This window comes from Bombina bombina, chromosome 2 (genome assembly GCF_027579735.1).
Source record: "Bombina bombina isolate aBomBom1 chromosome 2, aBomBom1.pri, whole genome shotgun sequence".
Classification (NCBI taxonomy): domain Eukaryota; kingdom Metazoa; phylum Chordata; class Amphibia; order Anura; family Bombinatoridae; genus Bombina; species Bombina bombina.
Window position 1 is genome coordinate 618,873,739 of NC_069500.1, and position 19,963 is coordinate 618,893,701.

The 19,963-nt window shown below is 39.0% G+C and overlaps 1 protein-coding gene across 1 annotated transcript in view; it reads left to right on the top strand.

The window, feature by feature from the left end:
* JAK2 (Janus kinase 2) overlaps positions 1–19,963 on the top strand; it is a 737,012-nt gene that overhangs the window by 662,954 nt on the left and 54,095 nt on the right. Inside the window, exons 19-22 of the mRNA XM_053702553.1 lie at positions 11,726–11,915; positions 13,826–13,950; positions 17,342–17,514; positions 17,763–17,880. Coding sequence (XP_053558528.1) covers positions 11,726–11,915; positions 13,826–13,950; positions 17,342–17,514; positions 17,763–17,880 — 606 coding nt within the window. The remainder of the gene's footprint in view (positions 1–11,725; positions 11,916–13,825; positions 13,951–17,341; positions 17,515–17,762; positions 17,881–19,963) is intronic.

Consider the following 19,963-nt stretch of genomic DNA (forward strand, 5'->3'; position numbering starts at 1 on the left):
CTTGGGGAGGTATTAGCTGCTCTGAATGACTGTGACACAATTGCAGTGCCAGAGAAATTGTGTAGGCTGGATAAATACTATGCAGTGCCGATGAGTACTGATGTTTTTCCAATACCTGAAAGGCTTACAGTAATTATTAGTAAGGAGTGGGATAGGCCCGGTGTGCCCTTTTCCCCACCTCCTATATTTAGAAAAATGTTTCCAATAGATGCCACTACACGGGACTTATGGCAGACTGTCCCTAAGGTGGAGGGAGCAGTTTCTACTTCAGCAAAGCGTACCACTATCCCGGTTGAGGACAGTTGTGCTTTTTCAGATCCAATGGATAAAAAAATTAGAGGGTTACCTTAAGAAAATGTTTATTCAACAAGGTTTTATTTTACAGCCCCTTGCATGCATTGCGCCTGTCACTGCTGCGGCGGCATTCTGGTTTGAGGCCCTGGAAGAGGCCATCCATACAGCTCCATTGACTGAAATTGTTGACAAGCTTAGAACTCTTAAGCTAGCTAACTCATTTGTTTCTGATGCCATTGTTCATTTGACTAAACTAACGGCTAAGAATTCCGGATTCGCCATCCAGGCGCGTAGGGCGCTATGGCTCAAATCCTGGTCAGCTGATGTGACTTCAAAGTCTAAATTACTCAACATTCCTTTCAAGGGGCAGACCTTATTCGGGCCTGGTTTGAAAGAAATTATTACTGACATTACTGGAGGTAAGGGTCATACCCTTCCTCAGGACAGGGCCAAATCAAAGGCCAAACAGTCTAATTTTCGTGCCTTTCGAAATTTCAAGGCAGGTGCAGCATCAACTTCCTCTGCTTCAAAACAAGAGGGAACTTTTGCTCAATCCAAGCAGGCCTGGAAACCTAACCAGTCCTGGAACAAGGGCAAGCAGGCCAGAAAGCCTGCTGCTGCCTCTAAGACAGCATGAAGGAGCGGCCCCCTATCCGACAACGGATCTAGTAGGGGGCAGACTCTCTCTCTTCGCCCAGGCGTGGGCAAGAGATGTTCAGGATCCCTGGGCATTGGAGATCATATCTCAGGGATATCTTCTGGACTTCAAAGCTTCTCCTCCACAAGGGAGATTTCACCTTTCAAGATTATCTGCAAACCAGATAAAGAAAGAGGCATTCCTAAGCTGCGTACAAGATCTCCTTGTAATGGGAGTGATCCATCCAGTTCCGCGGGCGGAACAAGGACAGGGGTTTTATTCAAATCTGTTTGTGGTTCCCAAAAAAGAGGGAACCTTCAGACCAATTTTGGATTTAAAGATCCTAAACAAATTCCTCAGAGTTCCGTCATTCAAGATGGAAACTATTCGAACCATTTTACCCATGATCCAAGAGGGTCAGTACATGACCACAGTGGACTTAAAGGATGCCTACCTTCACATTCCGATTCACAAGAATCATCATCAGTTCCTGAGGTTTGCCTTTCTAGACAGGCATTACCAATTTGTAGCTCTTCCATTCGGGTTGGCTACAGCCCCAAGAATTTTTACAAAGGTTCAGGGCTCACTTCTGGCGGTCCTAAGACCGCGAGGCATAGCGGTGGCTCCTTACCTGGACGATATCCTGATACAGGCGTCAAGCTTTCAAATTGCCAAATCTCATACAGAGATAGTTCTGGCATTCCTGAGGTCGCATGGGTGGAAAGTGAGCGAAGAAAAGAGTTCTCTATCTCCTCTCACGAGGGTTTCCTTCCTAGGGACTCTAATAGATTCTGTAGAAATTAAAATTTACCTGACGGAGTCCAGGTTATCAAAACTTCTAAATGCTTGCCGTGTTCTTCACTCCATTCCGCGCCCCACGGTGGCTCAGTGCATGGAAGTAATCGGCTTAATGGTAGCGGCGATGGACATAGTGCCATTCGTGCGCCTGCATCTCAGACCGCTGCAATTATGCATGCTCAGTCAGTGGAATGGGGATTACACATATTTGTCCCCTCTACTAAATCTGGATCAGGAAACCAGAGATTCTCTTCTCTGGTGGTTATCTCGGGCCCATCTGTCCAAGGGTATGACCTTTCGCAGACCAGATTGGACAATTGTAACAACAGATGCCAGCCTTCTAGGTTGGGGTGCAGTCTGGAATTCCCTGAAGGCACAGGGATCGTGGACTCAGGAGGAGAAACTCCTTCCAATAAATATTCTGGAGTTAAGAGCGATATTCAATGCTCTTCTGGCTTGGCCTCAGTTAGCAACACTGAGGTTCATCAGATTTCAGTCGGACAACATCACGACTGTGGCTTACATCAACCATCAAGGGGGAACCAGGAGTTCCCTAGCGATGTCAGAAGTCTCCAAGATAATTCGCTGGGCAGAGACTCACTCTTGCCACCTGTCAGTGATCCATATCCCAGGTGTAGAGAACTGGGAGGCGGATTTTCTAAGTCGTCAGACTTTTCATCCGGGGGAATGGGAACTCCATCCGGAGGTGTTTGCTCAATTGGTTCTCCGTTGGGGCAAACCAGAATTGGATCTCATGGCATCTCGCCAGTACGCCAAGCTTCCTTGTTACGGATCCAGGTCCAGGGACCCAGAAGTGGCACTGATAGATGCTCTAGCAGCGCCTTGGTTCTTCAACCTGGCTTATGTGTTTCCACCGTTTCCTCTGCTCCCTCGTCTGATTGCCAAAATCAAACAGGAAAGAGCATCGGTGATATTGATAGCGCCTGCGTGGCCATGCAGGACCTGGTATGCAGACCTAGTGGACATGTCATCCTTTCCACCATGGACTCTGCCTCTGAGACAAGACCTTCTAATACAAGGTCCTTTCAATCATCCGAATCTACTTTCTCTGAGACTGACTGCATGGAGATTGAACGCTTGATCCTATCAAAGCGTGGCTTCTCCGAGTCAGTAATTGATACCTTAATACAGGCACGAAAGCCTGTCACCAGGAAAATTTACCACAAGATATGGCGTAAATATCTTCATTGGTGTGAATCCAAGAATTACTCATGGAGTAGGGTTAGGATTCCTAGGATATTGTCCTTCCTCCAAGAGGGTTTGGACAAAGGATTATCAGCTAGTTCTTTAAAGGGACAGATTTCTGCTCTGTCTATTCTTTTACACAAGCGTCTGGCAGAAGTTCCAGACTTTCAGGCATTTTGTCAGGCTTTAGTTAGAATTAAGCCTGTGTTTAAACCTGTTGCTCCTCCATGGAGCTTAAACTTGGTTCTTAAAGTTCTTCAAGGGGTTCCGTTTGAACCCCTTCATTCTATTGATATCAAACTTCTTTCATGGAAAGTTCTTTTTCTGATGGCTATTTCCTCGGCTCGAAGAGTCTCAGAGTTATCTGCCTTACATTGTGATTCTCCTTATCTGATCTTTCATTCAGATAAAGTTGTTCTGCGTACAAAACCTGGGTTTTTACCTAAGGTGGTTTCTAACAAGAATATCAATCAAGAGATAGTTGTTCCATCATTATGTCCTAATCCTTCTTCAAAGAAGGAACGTCTTTTGCATAATCTAGACGTAGTCCGTGCCTTGAAGTTTTACTTACAGGCTACTAAAGATTTTCGCCAAACATCTAACCTGTTTGTTGTTTACTCTGGACAGAGGAGAGGTCAGAAGGCCTCGGCAACCTCTCTTTCTTTTTGGCTTCGGAGTATAATCCGTTTAGCCTATGAGACTGCTGGACAGCAGCCTCCTGAAAGGATTACAGCTCATTCTACTAGAGCTGTGGCTTCCACCTGGGCCTTTAAAAATGAGGCCTCTGTTGAACAGATTTGCAAGGCTGCAACTTGGTCTTCCCTTCATACTTTTTACAAATTTTACAAATTTGATACTTTTGCTTCTTCGGAGGCTGTTTTTGGGAGAAAGGTTCTACAGGCAGTGGTTCCTTCCGTTTAAGTTCCTGCCTTGTCCCTCCCATCATCCGTGTACTTTAGCTTTGGTATTGGTATCCCACAAGTAATGGATGATCCGTGGACTGGATACACTTAACAAGATAAAACATAATTTATTCTTACCTGATAAATTTATTTCTCTTGTAGTGTATCCAGTCCACGGCCCGCCCTGTCCTTTTCAGGCAGGTCTAAATTTTAATTAAACTACAGTCACCATTACACCCTATGGTTTCTCCTTTTCTCGGCTTGTTTCGGTCGAATTACTGGATATGGCAGTGAGGGGAGGAGTTATATAGCAGCTCTGCTGTGGGTGATCCTCTTGCAACTTCCTGTTGGGAAGGAGAATATCCCACAAGTAATGGATGATCCGTGGACTGGATACACTACAAGAGAAATAAATTTATCAGGTAAGCATAAATTATGTTTTTAACCTCTGTGATTATCTTGTATCTAAGCCTCTGCAAACTGCCCTTTTTTTTAGTTCTTTTGACAGACTTGCAGTCTAGCCAATCAGTGCCTGCTCCCAGATAACTTCTCGTGCACGAGCACAGTGTTATCTATATGAAATACGTGAACTAACACCCTCTAGTGGTGAAAAACTGTTAAAATGCAATCTGAAAGAGGTGGGCTTCAAGGTCTAAGAAATTAGCATATGAACCTCCTAGGTTAAGCTTTCAACTAAGAATACCAAGAATACAAAGCAAAATTGGTGATAAAAGTAAATTGGAAAATTGTTTAAAATGAAATGCTCTATCTGAATCATGAAAGTTTATTTTGGCCTAGACTGTCCCTTTAAGCAAGCCTAGGTGCAGAGATACACCCACAAACTTGTGCAAGGCATTTTGAATAAGCTGGAGGCTAGTTTTCTAATGGAACAGAAATATTTAAGCACAGTATTAAGGTATACAAGAATGGGAAAGCACCATTATGAATGCTCTTATTGTCATTGTGGTATGAACATTTTTATCACATAACAATGGGACTAGAACCGAGAAGCTAACTAAAAAAAGGAAATATGGTGTTTGGGATTTGTATGAATCTTAGAATCCGCAAACTACCCCTGTAAAGCTGTCATGTGATTGGGGGAATACAATCAAGGCATGGGTATATTAAATACCATCACATAGATGTAAAGCCTGGGAACAAATGAAAAAACTAAACAAGCTTCTCTTTGTGTCATCTATGCACCTGATCTCAAGGTGATGGATATCACACACTGAGTAAGTAAAGCCTCTCGGCTTACAATCGGCAAACTGCTGCTGACTTCTGAATAGTCACGTACAGCAGGACAATCAAACAGTATAGTGTATTGTAAAAAGTATTTTATTTAAAAGTAACATTAAATCATTTTACGAAAAATAACATTAAAAGATTGAAAACACAGCTTTTGTATAGCTGCTTCATCAAGTGTAATCTGCAGCTTGTAAACTGAGAGGCTTTGGTATCTCAGTAATATCCAGCACCTTATGATCAGGTGCATAGAAAAATATGAGCGACAATTTGTCTTATAGTCCTGGTTTCCATAGTGATTGCCACCTGTATGCGCTATGATGGCGCCCTCTTCCTTTGCTATTATAAGTATATGTAGATAGACTTGAACATAGATAGATATTCTTAGTGCACCAGTATTTTAAATACTGCAGCTGCTCAGAGTGCCAGTGGTGATTGTACCATGTCAGCAATTAACAAATTGAGTCATTACCAGATGGTACAAGCACTTTAGGCTCTCTGTGCAAGTGCTGTGTTTAAAATGCTGGTGCACGGTGCATACTTAAATACACTTTTGAAACAACTATAGCTTTTACAAGAAGCATTTCTCCTGATACATGTATATTGCAAACATGCTTCTATACAAAACTGAAATGCATCCACGTGAATTCCAATTTGGGCTGGACTCTCCCTTTAAGGTTAGTAGTGTATGTAGCTGTATGTCGTGCAAAACAAATTATTAATATGATGTTTAGCTCACGCAAAGCATTTCTGATCGACCCATAAAAAAGGATCAGGATGATAGAGGCAAAGCAGACTTTATTACAAAGAGTAGTGAGAAAAAACCCACAAGTGATTTCTTTCATGTAATTAGCAAGAGTCCATGAGCTAGTGACGTATGGGATATACATTCCTACCAGGAGGGGCAAAGTTTCCCAAACCTTAAAATGCCTATAAATACACCCCTCACCACACCCACAATTCAGTTTTACAAACTTTGCCTCCGATGGAGGTGGTGAAGTAAGTTTGTGCTAGATTCTACGTTGATATGCGCTCCGCAGCAAGTTGGAGCCCGGTTTTCCTCTCAGCGTGCAGTGAGTGTCAGAGGAATGTGAGGAGAGTATTGCCTATTTGAATGCAGTGATCTCCTTCTACGGGGTCTATTTCATAGGTTCTCTGTTATCGGTCGTAGAGATTCATCTCTTACCTCCCTTTTCAGATCGACGATATACTCTTATATATACCATTACCTCTGCTGATTCTCGTTTCAGTACTGGTTTGGCTTTCTACAAACATGTAGATGAGTGTCCTGGGGTAAGTAAATCTTATTTTCTGTGACACTCTAAGCTATGGTTGGGCACTTTGTTTATAAAGTTCTAAATATATGTATTCAAACATTTATTTGCCTTGACTCAGAATGTTCAACATTCCTTATTTTTCAGACAGTCAGTTTCATATTTGGGATAAATGCATTTGTTTCAATCATTTTTTCTTACCTTAAAAAATTTGACTTTTTCCCTGTGGGCTGTTAGGCTCGCGGGGGCAGAAAATGCTTCATTTTATTGCGTCATTCTTGGCGCGGACTTTTTTGGCGCAAACATTTTTTTCTGTTTCCGGCGTCATACGTGTAGCCGGAAGTTGCGTCATTTTTTGACGTTTTTTTGCGTCAAAAATGTCGGCGTTCCGGATGTGGCGTCATTTTTGGCGCCAAAAGCATTTAGGCGCCAAATAATGTGGGCGTCTTTTTTGGCGCTAAAAAATATGGGCGTCACTTTTGTCTCCACATTATTTAAGTCACATTATTTATTGCTTCTGGTTGCTAGAAGCTTGTTCACTGGCATTTTTTTTCCCATTCCTGAAACTGTCATTTAAGGAATTTGATCAATTTTGCTTTATATGTTGTTTTTTTCTTTTACATATTGCAAGATGTCTCACGTTGCATCTGAGTCAGAAGATACTTCAGGAAAATCACTGCCTAGTGCTGGAGCTACCAAGCTAAGTGTATCTGCTATAAACTTTTGGTATCTGTTTCTCCAGCTGTTGTTTGTATTGCATGTCATGTCAAACTTATTAATGCAGATAAAATTTCCTTTAGTACTGTTACATTACCTGTTGCTGTTCCGTCAACATCTAATTTTCAGAGTGTTCCTGATAACATAAGAGATTTTATTTTTTAAATCCATTAAGAAGGCTATGTCTGTTATTTCTCCTTCTAGTATACATAAAAGTCTTTTAAAACTTCTCTTTTTTCAGATGAATTTTTAAATGAACATCATCATTCTGATACTGATAATGGTTCTTCTGGTTCAGAGGTTTCTGTCTCAGAGGTTGATGCTGATAAATCTTTGTATTTGTTCAAGATGGAATTTATTCGTTCTTTACTTAAAGAAGTATTATTTGCATTAGAAATAGAGGATTCTGGTCCTCTTGATACTAAATGTAAACGTTTAAATAAGGTTTTTAAATCTCCTGTAGTTATTCCAGAAGTGTTTTTATCTCCCTGATGCTATTTCTGAAGTAATTTCCAGGGAATGGAATAATTTGGGTAATTTATTTACTCCTTCTAGATGTTTAAGCAATTATATCCTGTGCCATCTGACAGATTAGAGTTTTTTGGGACAAAAATCCCTAAGGTTATGGGGCTGTCTCTACTCCTGCTAATGTACTACTATTCCTACGGCAGATAGTACTTCATTTAAGGATCCTTTAGATAGGAAAATTGAATCCTTTCTAAGAAAAGCTTACTTATGTTCAGGTAATCTTCTTAGACCTGCTATATTTTTAGCGGATGTTGCTGCAGCTTCAACTTTTTGGTTAGAAGCTTTAGCGCAACAAGTAACAGATCATAATTTTATAGCATTATTATTATTCTATAACATGCTAATAATTTTATTGGTGATACCATCTTTTGATATCATTAGAGTTGGTGATACCATCTTTTGATATCATTAGAGTTGATGTCAGCTTTCCCTTTCTTTCCAGGGTAAATAATCATTTTCGTTCCTTTCCTCACAACAAGGAACAAAAGCCTGATCCTTCATCCTCAGGAGCGGTATCAGTTTGGAAACTATTTCCAGTTTGGAATATATCCAAGCCTTATAGAAACCTATAGCCAGCTCCTAAGTACCTATGAAGGTGCGGCCCTTATTCCAGCTCAGCTGGTATGGGGCAGATTACGTTTTCTTCAAAGAAATTTGGATCAATTCCGTTCTCAATCTCTGGTTTCAGAACATTGTTTCAGAAAGGTACAGAATTGGCTTCAAGTTAAGGCCTCCTGCTAAGAGATTTTTTTCTTTCCCGTGTCCCAGTTAACACAGCAAAGGCTCAGCATTTCTGAAATGTGTTTCAGATCTAGAGTTGGCTGGAGTATTTATGCCAGTTCCAGTTCTGGAACAGGGGCTGGGGTTTTATTTTATCTCTTCATTGTACCAAAGAAGGTCAATTCCTTCAGACCAGTTCCGGATCTATCATTATTGAATCGTTATGTTAGGATACCAACATTCAAGATGGTTACTGTAGGACTATCCTGCCTTTTGTTTAGCAAGGGCATTATATGTCTACAATAGATTTACAGGATGTGTATCTGCATATTCCGATTCATCCAGAACACTTTTAGTGTCTGAGATTCTCTTTTTAGACAAGCATTACCAGTTTTTTGGCTCTACCGTTTGGCCTAGCCTCAGTTCCAAGAATTTTTTTCAAAGGTTCTCAGTGCCCTTCTTTCTGTAATCAGAGAACAGGGTTTTGGTATTTCCTTATTTGGATGATATCTTGGTACTTGCTCAGTCTTCTCATTTTCGAAGAATCTCATACGAATCGACTTGTGTTGTTTCTTCAAGTTCATGGTTGGAGGATCAATTTACCAATCAATTCATTGATTCCTCAGACAAGGGTAACCTTTTTAGGTTTCTAGATAGATTCAGTGTCTATGACTCTGTCCTTGTCAGACAAGAGAAGTTTAACATTGATATCAGCTTGTCAAAACCTTCAGTCACAATCATTCCCTTTGGTAGCCTTATGCATGGAAATGTTGGGTCTTAGGACTGCCGCATCAGATGCGATCTCCTTTGCTCGTTTTCACATGCGACCTCTTCAGCTCTGTATGCTGAACCAATGGTGCAGGGATTACTCAAAGATATCTCAATTAATATCTTTAAACCGATTTTACGACACTCTCTGACATGGTGGACAGATCACCATCGTTTAGTTCAGGGGGCTTCTTGTTCTTCCGACCTGGACTATAATCTCAACAGATGCAAGTCTTACAGGTTGGGGAGCTGTGTGGGGGTATCTGACGGCACAAGGGGTTTGGGAATCTCAGGAGGTGAGATTTCCGATCAATATTTTGGAACTCCGTGCAATTTTCAGAGCTCTTCAGTCTTGGCCTCTTCTGAAGAGAGAGTTGTTCATTTGTTTTCAGATAGACAATGTCACAACTGTGGCATACATCAATCATCAAGGAGGGACTCACAGTCCTCTGGCTATGAAAGAAGTATCTCGAATTTTGGTTTGGGCGGAATCCAGCTCCTGTCTAATCTCTGCGGTTCATATCCCAGGTATGGACAATTGGAAAGCGGATTATCTCAGTCGCCAAACGTTGCATCCGGGCGAATGGTCTCTTCACCCAGAGGTATTTCTTCAGATTATTCAAATGTGGGAACTTCCAGAAATAGATCTGATGGCTTGTCATCTAAACAAGAAACTTCCCAGGTATCTGTCCAGATCCCAGGATCCTCAGGCGGAGGCAGTGGATGCATTATCACTTCCTTGGAAGTATCATCCTGCCTATATCTTTCCGCCTCTAGTTCTTCTTCCAAGAGTAATCTCCAAGATTCTGAAGGAATGCTCGTTTGTTCTGCTGGTAGCTCCGGCATGGCCTCACAGGTTTTGGTATGCGGATCTTGTCCGGATGGCCTCTTGCCAACCGTGGACTCTTCCGTTAAGACCAGACCTTCTGTCTCAAGGTCCTTTTTTCCATCAGGATCTGAAATCCTTAAATTTAAAGGTATGGAGATTGAACGCTTGATTCTTGGTCAAAGAGGTTTCTCTGACTCTGTGATTAATACTATGTTTCAGGCTCGTAAATCTGTATCCAGAGAGATATATTATAGAGTCTGGAAGACTTATATTTCTTGGTGTCTTTCTCATCATTTTTCTTGGCATTCTTTTAGAATACCGAGAATATTACAGTTTCTTCAGGATGGTTTAGATAAGGGTTTGTCCGCAAGTTCCTTGAAAGGACAAATCTCTGCTCTTTCTGTTCTTTTTCACAGAAAGATTGCTATTCTTCCTGATATTCATTGTTTTGTACAAGCTTTGGTTCGTATAAAGCCTGTCATTAAGTCAATTTCTCCTCCTTGGAGTTTGAATTTGGTTCTGGGGGCTCTTCAAGCTCCTCCATTTGAACCTATGCATTCATTGGACATTAAATTACTTTCTTGGAAAGTTTTGTTCCTTTTGGCCATCTCTTCTGCCAGAAGAGTTTCTGAATTATCTGCTCTTTCTTGTGAGTCTCCTTTTCTGATTTTTCATCAGGATAAGGCGGTGTTGCGAACTTCTTTTGAATTTTTACCTAAGTTGTGAATTCCAACAACATTAGTAGAGACATTGTGGTTCCTTCATTATGTCCTAATCCTAAGAATTCTAAGGAGAAATCGTTGCATTCTTTGGATATTGTTAGAGCTTTGAAATATTATGTTGAAGCTACTAAGTCTTTCCGAAAGACTTCTAGTTTATTTGTTATCTTTTCCGGTTCTAGAAAGGCCAGAAAACTTCTGCCATTTCTTTGGCATCTTGGTTGAAATCTTTAATTCATCTTGCCTATGTTGAGTCGGGTAAAACTCCGCCTCAGAGGATTACAGCTCATTCTACTAGGTCAGTTTCTACTTCCTGGGCGTTTAGGAATGAAGCTTCGGTTGATCAGATTTGCAAAGCGGCAACTTGGTCCTCTTTGCATACTTTTACCAAATTCTACCATTTTGATGTATTTTCTTCTTCTGAAGCAGTTTTTGGTAGAAAAGTACTTCAGGCAGCGGTTTCAGTTTGAATCTTCTGCTTATGTTTTTCATTAAACTTTATTTTGGGTGTGGATTATTTTCAGCAGGAATTGGCTGTCTTTATTTTATCCCTCCCTCTCTAGTGACTCTTGTGTGGAAAGATCCACATCTTGGGTAGTCATTATCCCATACGTCACTAGCTCATGGACTCTTGCTAATTACATGAAAGAAAACATAATTTATGTAAGAACTTACCTGATAAATTCATTTCTTTCATATTAGCAAGAGTCCATGAGGCCCGCCCTTTTTTGTGGTGGTTATGATTTTTTTGTATAAAGCACAATTATTCCAATTCCTTATTTTATATGCTTTCGCACTTTTTTCTTATCACCCCACTTCTTGGCTATTCGTTAAACTGAATTGTGGGTGTGGTGAGGGGTGTATTTATAGGCATTTTAAGGTTTGGGAAACTTTGCCCCTCCTGGTAGGAATGTATATCCCATACGTCACTAGCTCATGGACTCTTGCTAATATGAAAGAAATGAATTTATCAGGTAAGTTCTTACATAAATTATGTTTTCTTACTTCCTTAGAGAACGTTAACACTGCACAGAAGAATTCCTAGAGTAACAACCTAAGCAGGTTCTAATTTGTATTTGTTGTTTCAGGGTAATTTTGGAAGTGTGGAGTTATGTCGTTATGACCCTCTGCAAGACAACACAGGGGAAGTTGTGGCTGTTAAAAAGCTGCAGCACACTACAGAAGAGTACCTGAGGGATTTCGAAAGGGAAATTGAAATCCTTAAATCACTCCAGCATGACAATATAGTCCGATACAAAGGAGTGTGCTACAGTGCAGGTAAGTGCTACATTCATAAACAGATTAAAGGATATAAATGTGCCATAAAGTGTAATGCAGCGCTCCCATTACCTTTAGCTTTGTGAGATCATGCAGTTCACAGAAGCATCTTAAAGGCACAGTCAAATAAAAATTAAACTTTCAAAACTCAGAGCATGCAATTTTAAAAAAAACTTTCAAATTGACTTGTATTTAATTTGCTTCATTCTTTTAGAATCATTTGTTGAAGGATCAGGAGCAGCAATAAACTACTGGGTTCTAGCTGCTTGATTGGTGGTTGCCTCTTATTATTGGCTCACCAGATGTGTTCAGCCAGCTCCTAGTAGTGCATTGCTGTACCTTCAGCAAAGGATACCAAGAGGATGAAGCAAAGTAAATTGGAAAGGTGTTTAAAATGATATGTTCTATCTGAATCACAAAAGAAAATATTTGGATTTCATGTCCCCTTTAAAGAAAATGATTTAAAGAATATTATCATGGTTTCTGACTCAATGCACGGTGGGTATGAGTATTTTTATTTTGCGTATCGGTTTTAAAAAGTAATTTGGTAATGTAGTGGTACTTAAAGGGACATGAAAGAGTAAACAGCAATGGACCTATTAGGCCCCAACATAAGGAGCATAAAAACATTGCATGATGTTACTATTTAAAAATGGATCCTTAAATATATTTTTAAGGGACCTTTTACAGTAATAATAAAATGCTCTAATTTGTTATACCATTATTAAACAAATACTTGTTTCTCACTATGGCCCCCAGCCAATTGCATGAGAGCAGGGCTTGTCTCTCACCCTGGCAGAATCAGTCCAACACAGTTAAACACATAGGCCTAGATTACAAGTAGAGCGCAAAAATATTAGTGCTGTTGGTCGCTAACACCACTCAAGTTAAATAAATAACACTCATATTCTTGTGCTCATATGTTAGTTATCTCTTGAGTGAAAGCCTCACATGCACTAACATCTAGAGGTCAGATAGCGCAGCTGCGCTAACTCCCTTTCCCCATAGATTAATATGGGGTGCTCTACAAAAGCCTGTTCTGGCTTTCATTTGCTTGCTAACTTGAAGGTATGCTAAGTGCCTACTAGTGGACACAAATATATATGTATATAATCATATACATATATATTTATAATTGCTGCGACTTACCCCCTTCGCAGCGCTAGTTCTCATGCCGTGTCTCAGCCTATGGAAGCATGCTCTTGTGAGCACAAAGCTTCAGTGCAATGCACCTAACTTGTAATACCAGCGCACATTTGCGTGCACCAGTATTACTTTGTTTCGTGCAAATATCACTTTTGTGGAAGCGATATTTTGCGCTCCACTTATAATCTAACCCTGTATTTGTACATTTAAAATTGTATCGTATGTCACAATTTATGTACAATGATAAAGAATCGCACACATTTGTCTTTTTCACAGCAATATTATCCCATAGAAGAGCTTCCTAAAAAAAATAAACACAAAACTACATATTGTTCAGTGCTTTTGAGATCAAATAAATATGATGCCTGGAAAAACTGAGAATTGTATTCTATATTTTTGTACAGTAGATAACACTAAGTCATTGCATGGATGGATATAAATGGCTGGAATATTCATCATATCAGGAAAAGGAAGAATAGTTCATTTTGATGATACCTGAGATGTTAAATTATTTTAGTTTTATAGGAACTTTTTCAGCAAAAAGTGATTTGTATTGATGAATGTGTTTAAAGTTATTTAAAGTTGCACAACAGTACCCAATGCTGCAAATATGAAGTTTTGTTGTGATGAGATTTTGATACAAATGGTTTAGGCACAATAATTTGCCCATATATTGTTTGTGAAATGCTTGTTTTTATTATTTATGTTGACTCTTAAATTGCTTGACTTTATTTTACATGGCCGTTTGCTTTCTCACTATAAAGGACGTAAAAATCTAAGACTGATCATGGAATACTTGCCCTATGGAAGTTTAAAAGACTATCTACAAAAGCACAAGGAAAGACTGGACTTCAGAAAGCTTTTGCTATATGCTGTACAAATTTGCAAGGTAACCGTGCATTATAGAGACCTTGAGTTTGCAAGTTTTTCTTAGACAAAGTCTTTTGTTAAATGAGTTTAGTTGTACAAAGAAAAAGAACATTCAGTATTGAGCAATATAGTTTAATTTGCAATATTCAGGAATTAAATACTTTTGTGTAAGGTTGTCCACGAGCCATAAACTTTGGGATTAAACTCCAGTCCACTAGGAAACAGGCAAAACCCCCAACACAAAAAGAAAAAGGAAACAAAATAAAATACGGTTTATATTTCAAAATTTTAAATTGCTTATTTGGCATTGAGACAAACTTTACACCTACTTATAATATAGAGAAATCCAGAAGACGCAAGCAGAGGAAATCTAAAACATAACTTTTATGCTGTGTACAAATAAAAAATATTCATAGCTATGCAGTTGTAAAAGCCAGCATGTCCCGTTAGGACCAACAGCCTGCGCGTTTTGTGCCACACTCTGACGAAGTGACGAGGTGTGGCAAGAAACACGTAGACTGTTGGTCCTAATGGGACATGCTGGCTTTCACTAAGAATATTTTTTATTTGTACACAGAATAAAAGTCATGTTTTAGATTTCCTCTGCTGGCGTCTTCTGGATTTCTTCTATATTTGAATTACTTTTGGGAATTACATGGCAGCACCTGTCCGGCTCTGATGACGTCCTCTATCAGTGTGACTGCCGAGACACTCCGTAGCCGACACAGAGGTTTTGGCCTTGCTCTGGAGTAAGGCGTGTTCACGGATGATGTCCTTGTAGGTAAGAACGCCCAGTTACGGAGTTATTCTTCATACTTATAATGAGAGGATTCACAAACAAGTTATAACTGCATTGACTAGAAGTGGGAAATCTATGATACATCACTCCGTTACAGAGACATTGATCATACCTATTTACTTGGTTTATATTTGTACATATACAGTACTTGGATTACTGTCTATAGTAATTGGTGATTTACTCATACCATAAACAATTTTTCAATAAGTTTGCATTACAAAGCCGCAAGGAGCAAAACTTGTCATATAAGGAATCCCTGATTGGCATAAGTATACTAATATTAAAGGGACAGTAAAGTCAAAATTAAACTTCCTTGATTCAAAATCAGCATACAATTTTAAACAACTTTCCAGTTTACTTCTTTTATAAATGTTGCTTCGTTTGCGCGGTATCCTTTGTTAATGATTAATCCTAGGTTGTTAAACAGTTGAAAAAGAATCAGCATGTATAAGTAATTGGGAGCTGCGCCCCCGAATCTGTATATATACTCAATAAAGCTGATAAAAAAATAAATAAATAAAAAATGATTAATCCTAGGTGAGCTCAGAAGCGTGCACGTGTCCTTAGCCATAAGGCAAGTGTTTGCAAAAATTCTTTATTTTTTTTTATAGATAGCTGCAAACTTTGCTACTACAGAGTGTGTGTTGCGTTATATTGCAGCTGTGTTTGCAACTATGTATAACGTTGCTATAAACATTGTTGCAAACACTGCTGCCAGATGGCTAAAGACGTGCATGCTCCTGAGCTCACCTATGGCTACTATTTAGCAAAAGGATACCAAGAGAATTAAGCAAAATTGATAATAGAAGTATATTGGAAAGTTGTTGAAAATATTATGCTCTATCCGATCCATGTAAGTTTAATTTTGACTTTACTGTCCCTTTAAGGTTGCAAACTACACTCTTTAATTGGGATTCAACTTTTTCATTCAGGATTATTACTTATAACATAGTCACAAGGGGCCATAACCCTAATTAGCAATTATACAAATATTTGTCATAGTGTTGGTAAATCATTTGCAGAAATGATATAACTACTGGAATAATCCTAAGAAGGTAATACCAGAATATAAATTGTAACATGGCAAGACAAAGGGAGAGGGATAACGATTTAAATATAGGTGTTTTGTAAAGTATTTAAGTAAGGGTGTGCAGTCATATCACCCTAAACATATGCCAAAGTATAAAGGAAACTTATCTGTTCACAGAGTTCATTAATGTTCCTATTACTCCCTTAAAGGGACAGTGAAGTCACAATAAAACTTTGATGATCCGGATAAAGCATGTAATTTTAAACAACTTTCCAATTTTCTTCTGTTATCTAATTTGCTTTATTCTCTTGGTATCTTTTATTGAAGAGTAAAACTAGGTAGGCTCATAAAAGCTTAGTAGTGTGCACGTGTGTCTTTAGTACTCTATGGCAGCATTGTTTTTTTAACATTCTTTGTAGCTTTGTAATACAATGTTGCAAAACACTGCTGCCATAGAGTACTAAAGACACATGGACACTTCTGAGCTCTTATGAGCCTATCTATTTTTGCTCTTCAATAAAAGATGCCAAGAGAACAAGTAAATTGGAAAGTTGTTTAAAATTGCATGCTCTATCCAAATCATAAAATAATAATTTTGCCTTTACTGTCCCTTTAAGTAATAAGTAATGAATACACACCTGCCACTGTTGATCATAATTTGATCTTGAATAGTTATAGCAATTTAGTTAGAAGAGTATTGGAACTTTCTGCGCTTTCTTGAGAAGCTCCTTATCTTTTATCAAGATAATCAGGAGATTGTTGTTCCTTCTTTATGTCCTGCTTCCCTGCCGCTGATTACAGCCCATGCTACTAGATCTGTTTCCACTTCTTGCCCGTTAACAAATTAAGCTTTTTTTGGAACAAATTTGTAAGGCTTCAATTTCCCTTCATACTTTTACAAAGTTTTATCATTTTGGTGTTTTTGCTTTGCAAGAAGTTACGTTTGACAGGAAAGTTCTCTAGGCCACAGTGTGTTCAATGATGTGCCTGCCTTACCTTAGTCCCACACTTGTTTCCTTTATCTTGTGGACCCCACAACTTGACTATTAAATTCCATAGGTTATGGCTCATGGACTCTCACCACCTTATGAAAGAAAACAAGTTATGCTTACCTGATGATAAATTCATTTCATTTCTTTCATTGTGGTGACACTGCTGAGAGTCCACAAGACCCACCCATTTTTATATCCTTTTTAGTTGGTTACAGCTCAGGCTTGCCCCTCATTACCCTTCTTTGTCCTTTCCTGTCCCCCCCCCCCCCCTCCTTTCTTAGTTATACGTTTGACTAAGATAGGCAGGAAAGAGGAAGGAATTAAAAGATCTTTTTGTGTTGGGTGTTTTGCCTTCCTCCCAGTGCAATGGAGTTTAATCCCAAAGGTTATGACTCATGGACTCTCACCATCAGGTCAGGTGGTTTAGCCTGTTGTTTATTAGGGAATATCTCGCTTGTACACACGCTCATTAATTGTTTTTTGGTTTTATTTTTTTATAATCATACACAGAAGAAAAGCTGAACATGCACACAGATGTGCTTTAGTTAAAAATAAATAAATAAAAATATAACGTGTTGTGCACTTTTAGGGCATGGAGTACCTTACCGTTAAAAGGTACATTCATAGGGATTTGGCAACAAGGAATGTTTTGGTTGAGAATGAAAACAGAGTCAAAATTGGTGATTTTGGTTTGACAAAAGTATTGCCTCAAGACAAAGAATACTACAAAGTTAAAGAACCAGGGGAAAGTCCAATATTCTGGTAAGTAAATAGTGTTTTTAATATGTTTCTTTCAAACCTCGTTGAGCTTAAGTGATGTAAAGATTTTTTTTCAAATTTTTTGGCTATTGATTAGTTCACTTTTATATTAGAGAAGGCGGTCAGTGTGTCCTTACTGAAAATCTGATGTGATTTGAACCTATTACGATTACTCTGTCTTAGCAAACTATTTTATGTCCTATCTAAATCATGCTTTATTGATGCTAAATGTGTGTGTCTTGTCCCTGCAGGTACGCCCTAGAATCTCTATCAGAGAGCAAGTTTTCTGTGGCTTCGGATGTCTGGAGTTTTGGTGTTGTCCTCTATGAACTATTCACATACAGTGATAAAAGTAAAAGCCCTCCTTCGGTTAGTACATTATCACTTTGCGCACATCTGGTTCAGCGCTCTTCATTCACTTATAACTATCACCTTTTTTGCGCGTTACTCGGTGCTGCTGTGCGTTCTCTAAGCTTTGCATGTGAATTTTCTTTGTCTCCTGCTTTGTTTTGCAGTTCAGCTTAGCTCGCTTTGAACTTGTAAGTTTTTTTATAGCTACTTTAGGAGAAGGTAAGTTTTTTCCATTCCTCAAGAGCTTTCTTTTTAAGCTATTATATTGTTTATATATATATATATTGTTTATTGCTTTGCTTTGTCAATATTATAATGGAACTGTCTTATTCTGTCCCTAAAGCTTCCTTAGAAGCCGACTATCCTTCCTATCAATATTAAGTGTGTTCATGTGACCCTTGTTTATCTATGTTAATGCATTAAAGGATTCCAAAACTTTAAATTTTTTCATATAATTAAATTATCAAAATCAAATCTACATAACTTAACAATCATAACTTACCCACTTGGACATGAAAACGAGCGTTATTAGCGTAATTAAATCATATATTTTATTTGGCAATAAACGTCATAGAAGCCAAACCCCCTTTAACGGTGCCTGCAATGCAAATTTGTGTCTCCAATCACAAAGGGTGTTTGTGCATATTATTAACGCATTGTTGCGTCACCCGGCGCATGCGCAATAGAATCCTGTGTTTCGCGCATGTGCAGATTGCCGCTTTGAATACACATAACCAGAATCGGTCTGCTTGTTCAGAGTACGGTGATGTATATGATGACGTGTTGGATCGCTCGTGAATGATTCGGTATTCAAACTACATGTTATAACGGTAGGTTTCGAATTCAATACATTTTTGAAAGTGAATATTCAGTGAACGGTAATAATCTGACACGCAAAGCCTATTACAAATATGGATATCAAAGATGTATATATCGAATTCACAGAAGTGTTTGCAAACGTTTAGTGTCCCTTTAAGGCCAACCTAATGCTGCCTCTATGGGTATTATTGCTTCTTCTGTCTGTTCATTACAGGAGAGTGCTACAGATATATCACCATGAGTGAAAAATCTCATCAAAACTGCTTTTTCTGCAACCAGCTACATAAAGATTCAAGGGATATTATATTTGTGCAGGAGATACATTTAAAAAAAGGGAGGGAACCGAAAATCATTAGCAACAGATACAGAACCTCATTTTTGGCATCATGAGAGTCTAAAAAGGGTGGAGTATCTATATTTCTTAGTAACACAAATAAATTCCGGCACACACACACACAGAAAAAGATGTAAATGGCAGATACATAATAGTTACCGGCCTACTCCATGACAACTTGGTGACATTAGCTAGTGTCTATCTCCCAAATCAAGTTCAGCATATACTCCTCAAACATATATGCCATAAACTATTAGAGCATTCCAGGGGCACACTATTTTTAGGGGTGGAATCTAAACCTTCCTTTAGACCCTTCTATAGACACTTCCACTGGCCAGTCTAGCACCCTGAAAAGAACCATCAAAGTGGCAAATACCCAACTACAACTCTTAAAGCTACATGACATTTGGAGAACTATGAATCCCAATTCACAAGACTATACCTTCTGTTCACACCATACATACACCAGGATTGACTATCTCACGACGGATCAGACAGGACTGTCAATTATCAACAACTCTACAATCCTTCCAATTACATGGTCGGACCATGCACGAGTGCAGTGAAAAATTGAATGGCCAAATATCCCCACTTTGCCATTTGTATGTAAACTGTACGGACTAACATTTGACAACCCCTTAATTAAGAATAACATAGACAATACTTTGGGACACTACTTCAGGGAAAATGCAAATGACGGTCTCTCTTCCACTACATTGTGGGAAGCACATAAGTGTGTAGTTAGGGGGGAATTCATCAAACACAAGGCTAGGGAACTAAAAAAAAAAAAACAGATAGTACCTAAATTCCACGCTTGCTCAAATTAGGTTCTGGGAAGCGGAGCATAAGAAAAATCCGACTTCCACTAGCATCTTGGAGTCAGGACATAGGTCAGGAACAACCTTCACAATCACCTCTTAAAGGAATGCCAACATAAAACCACCTTAC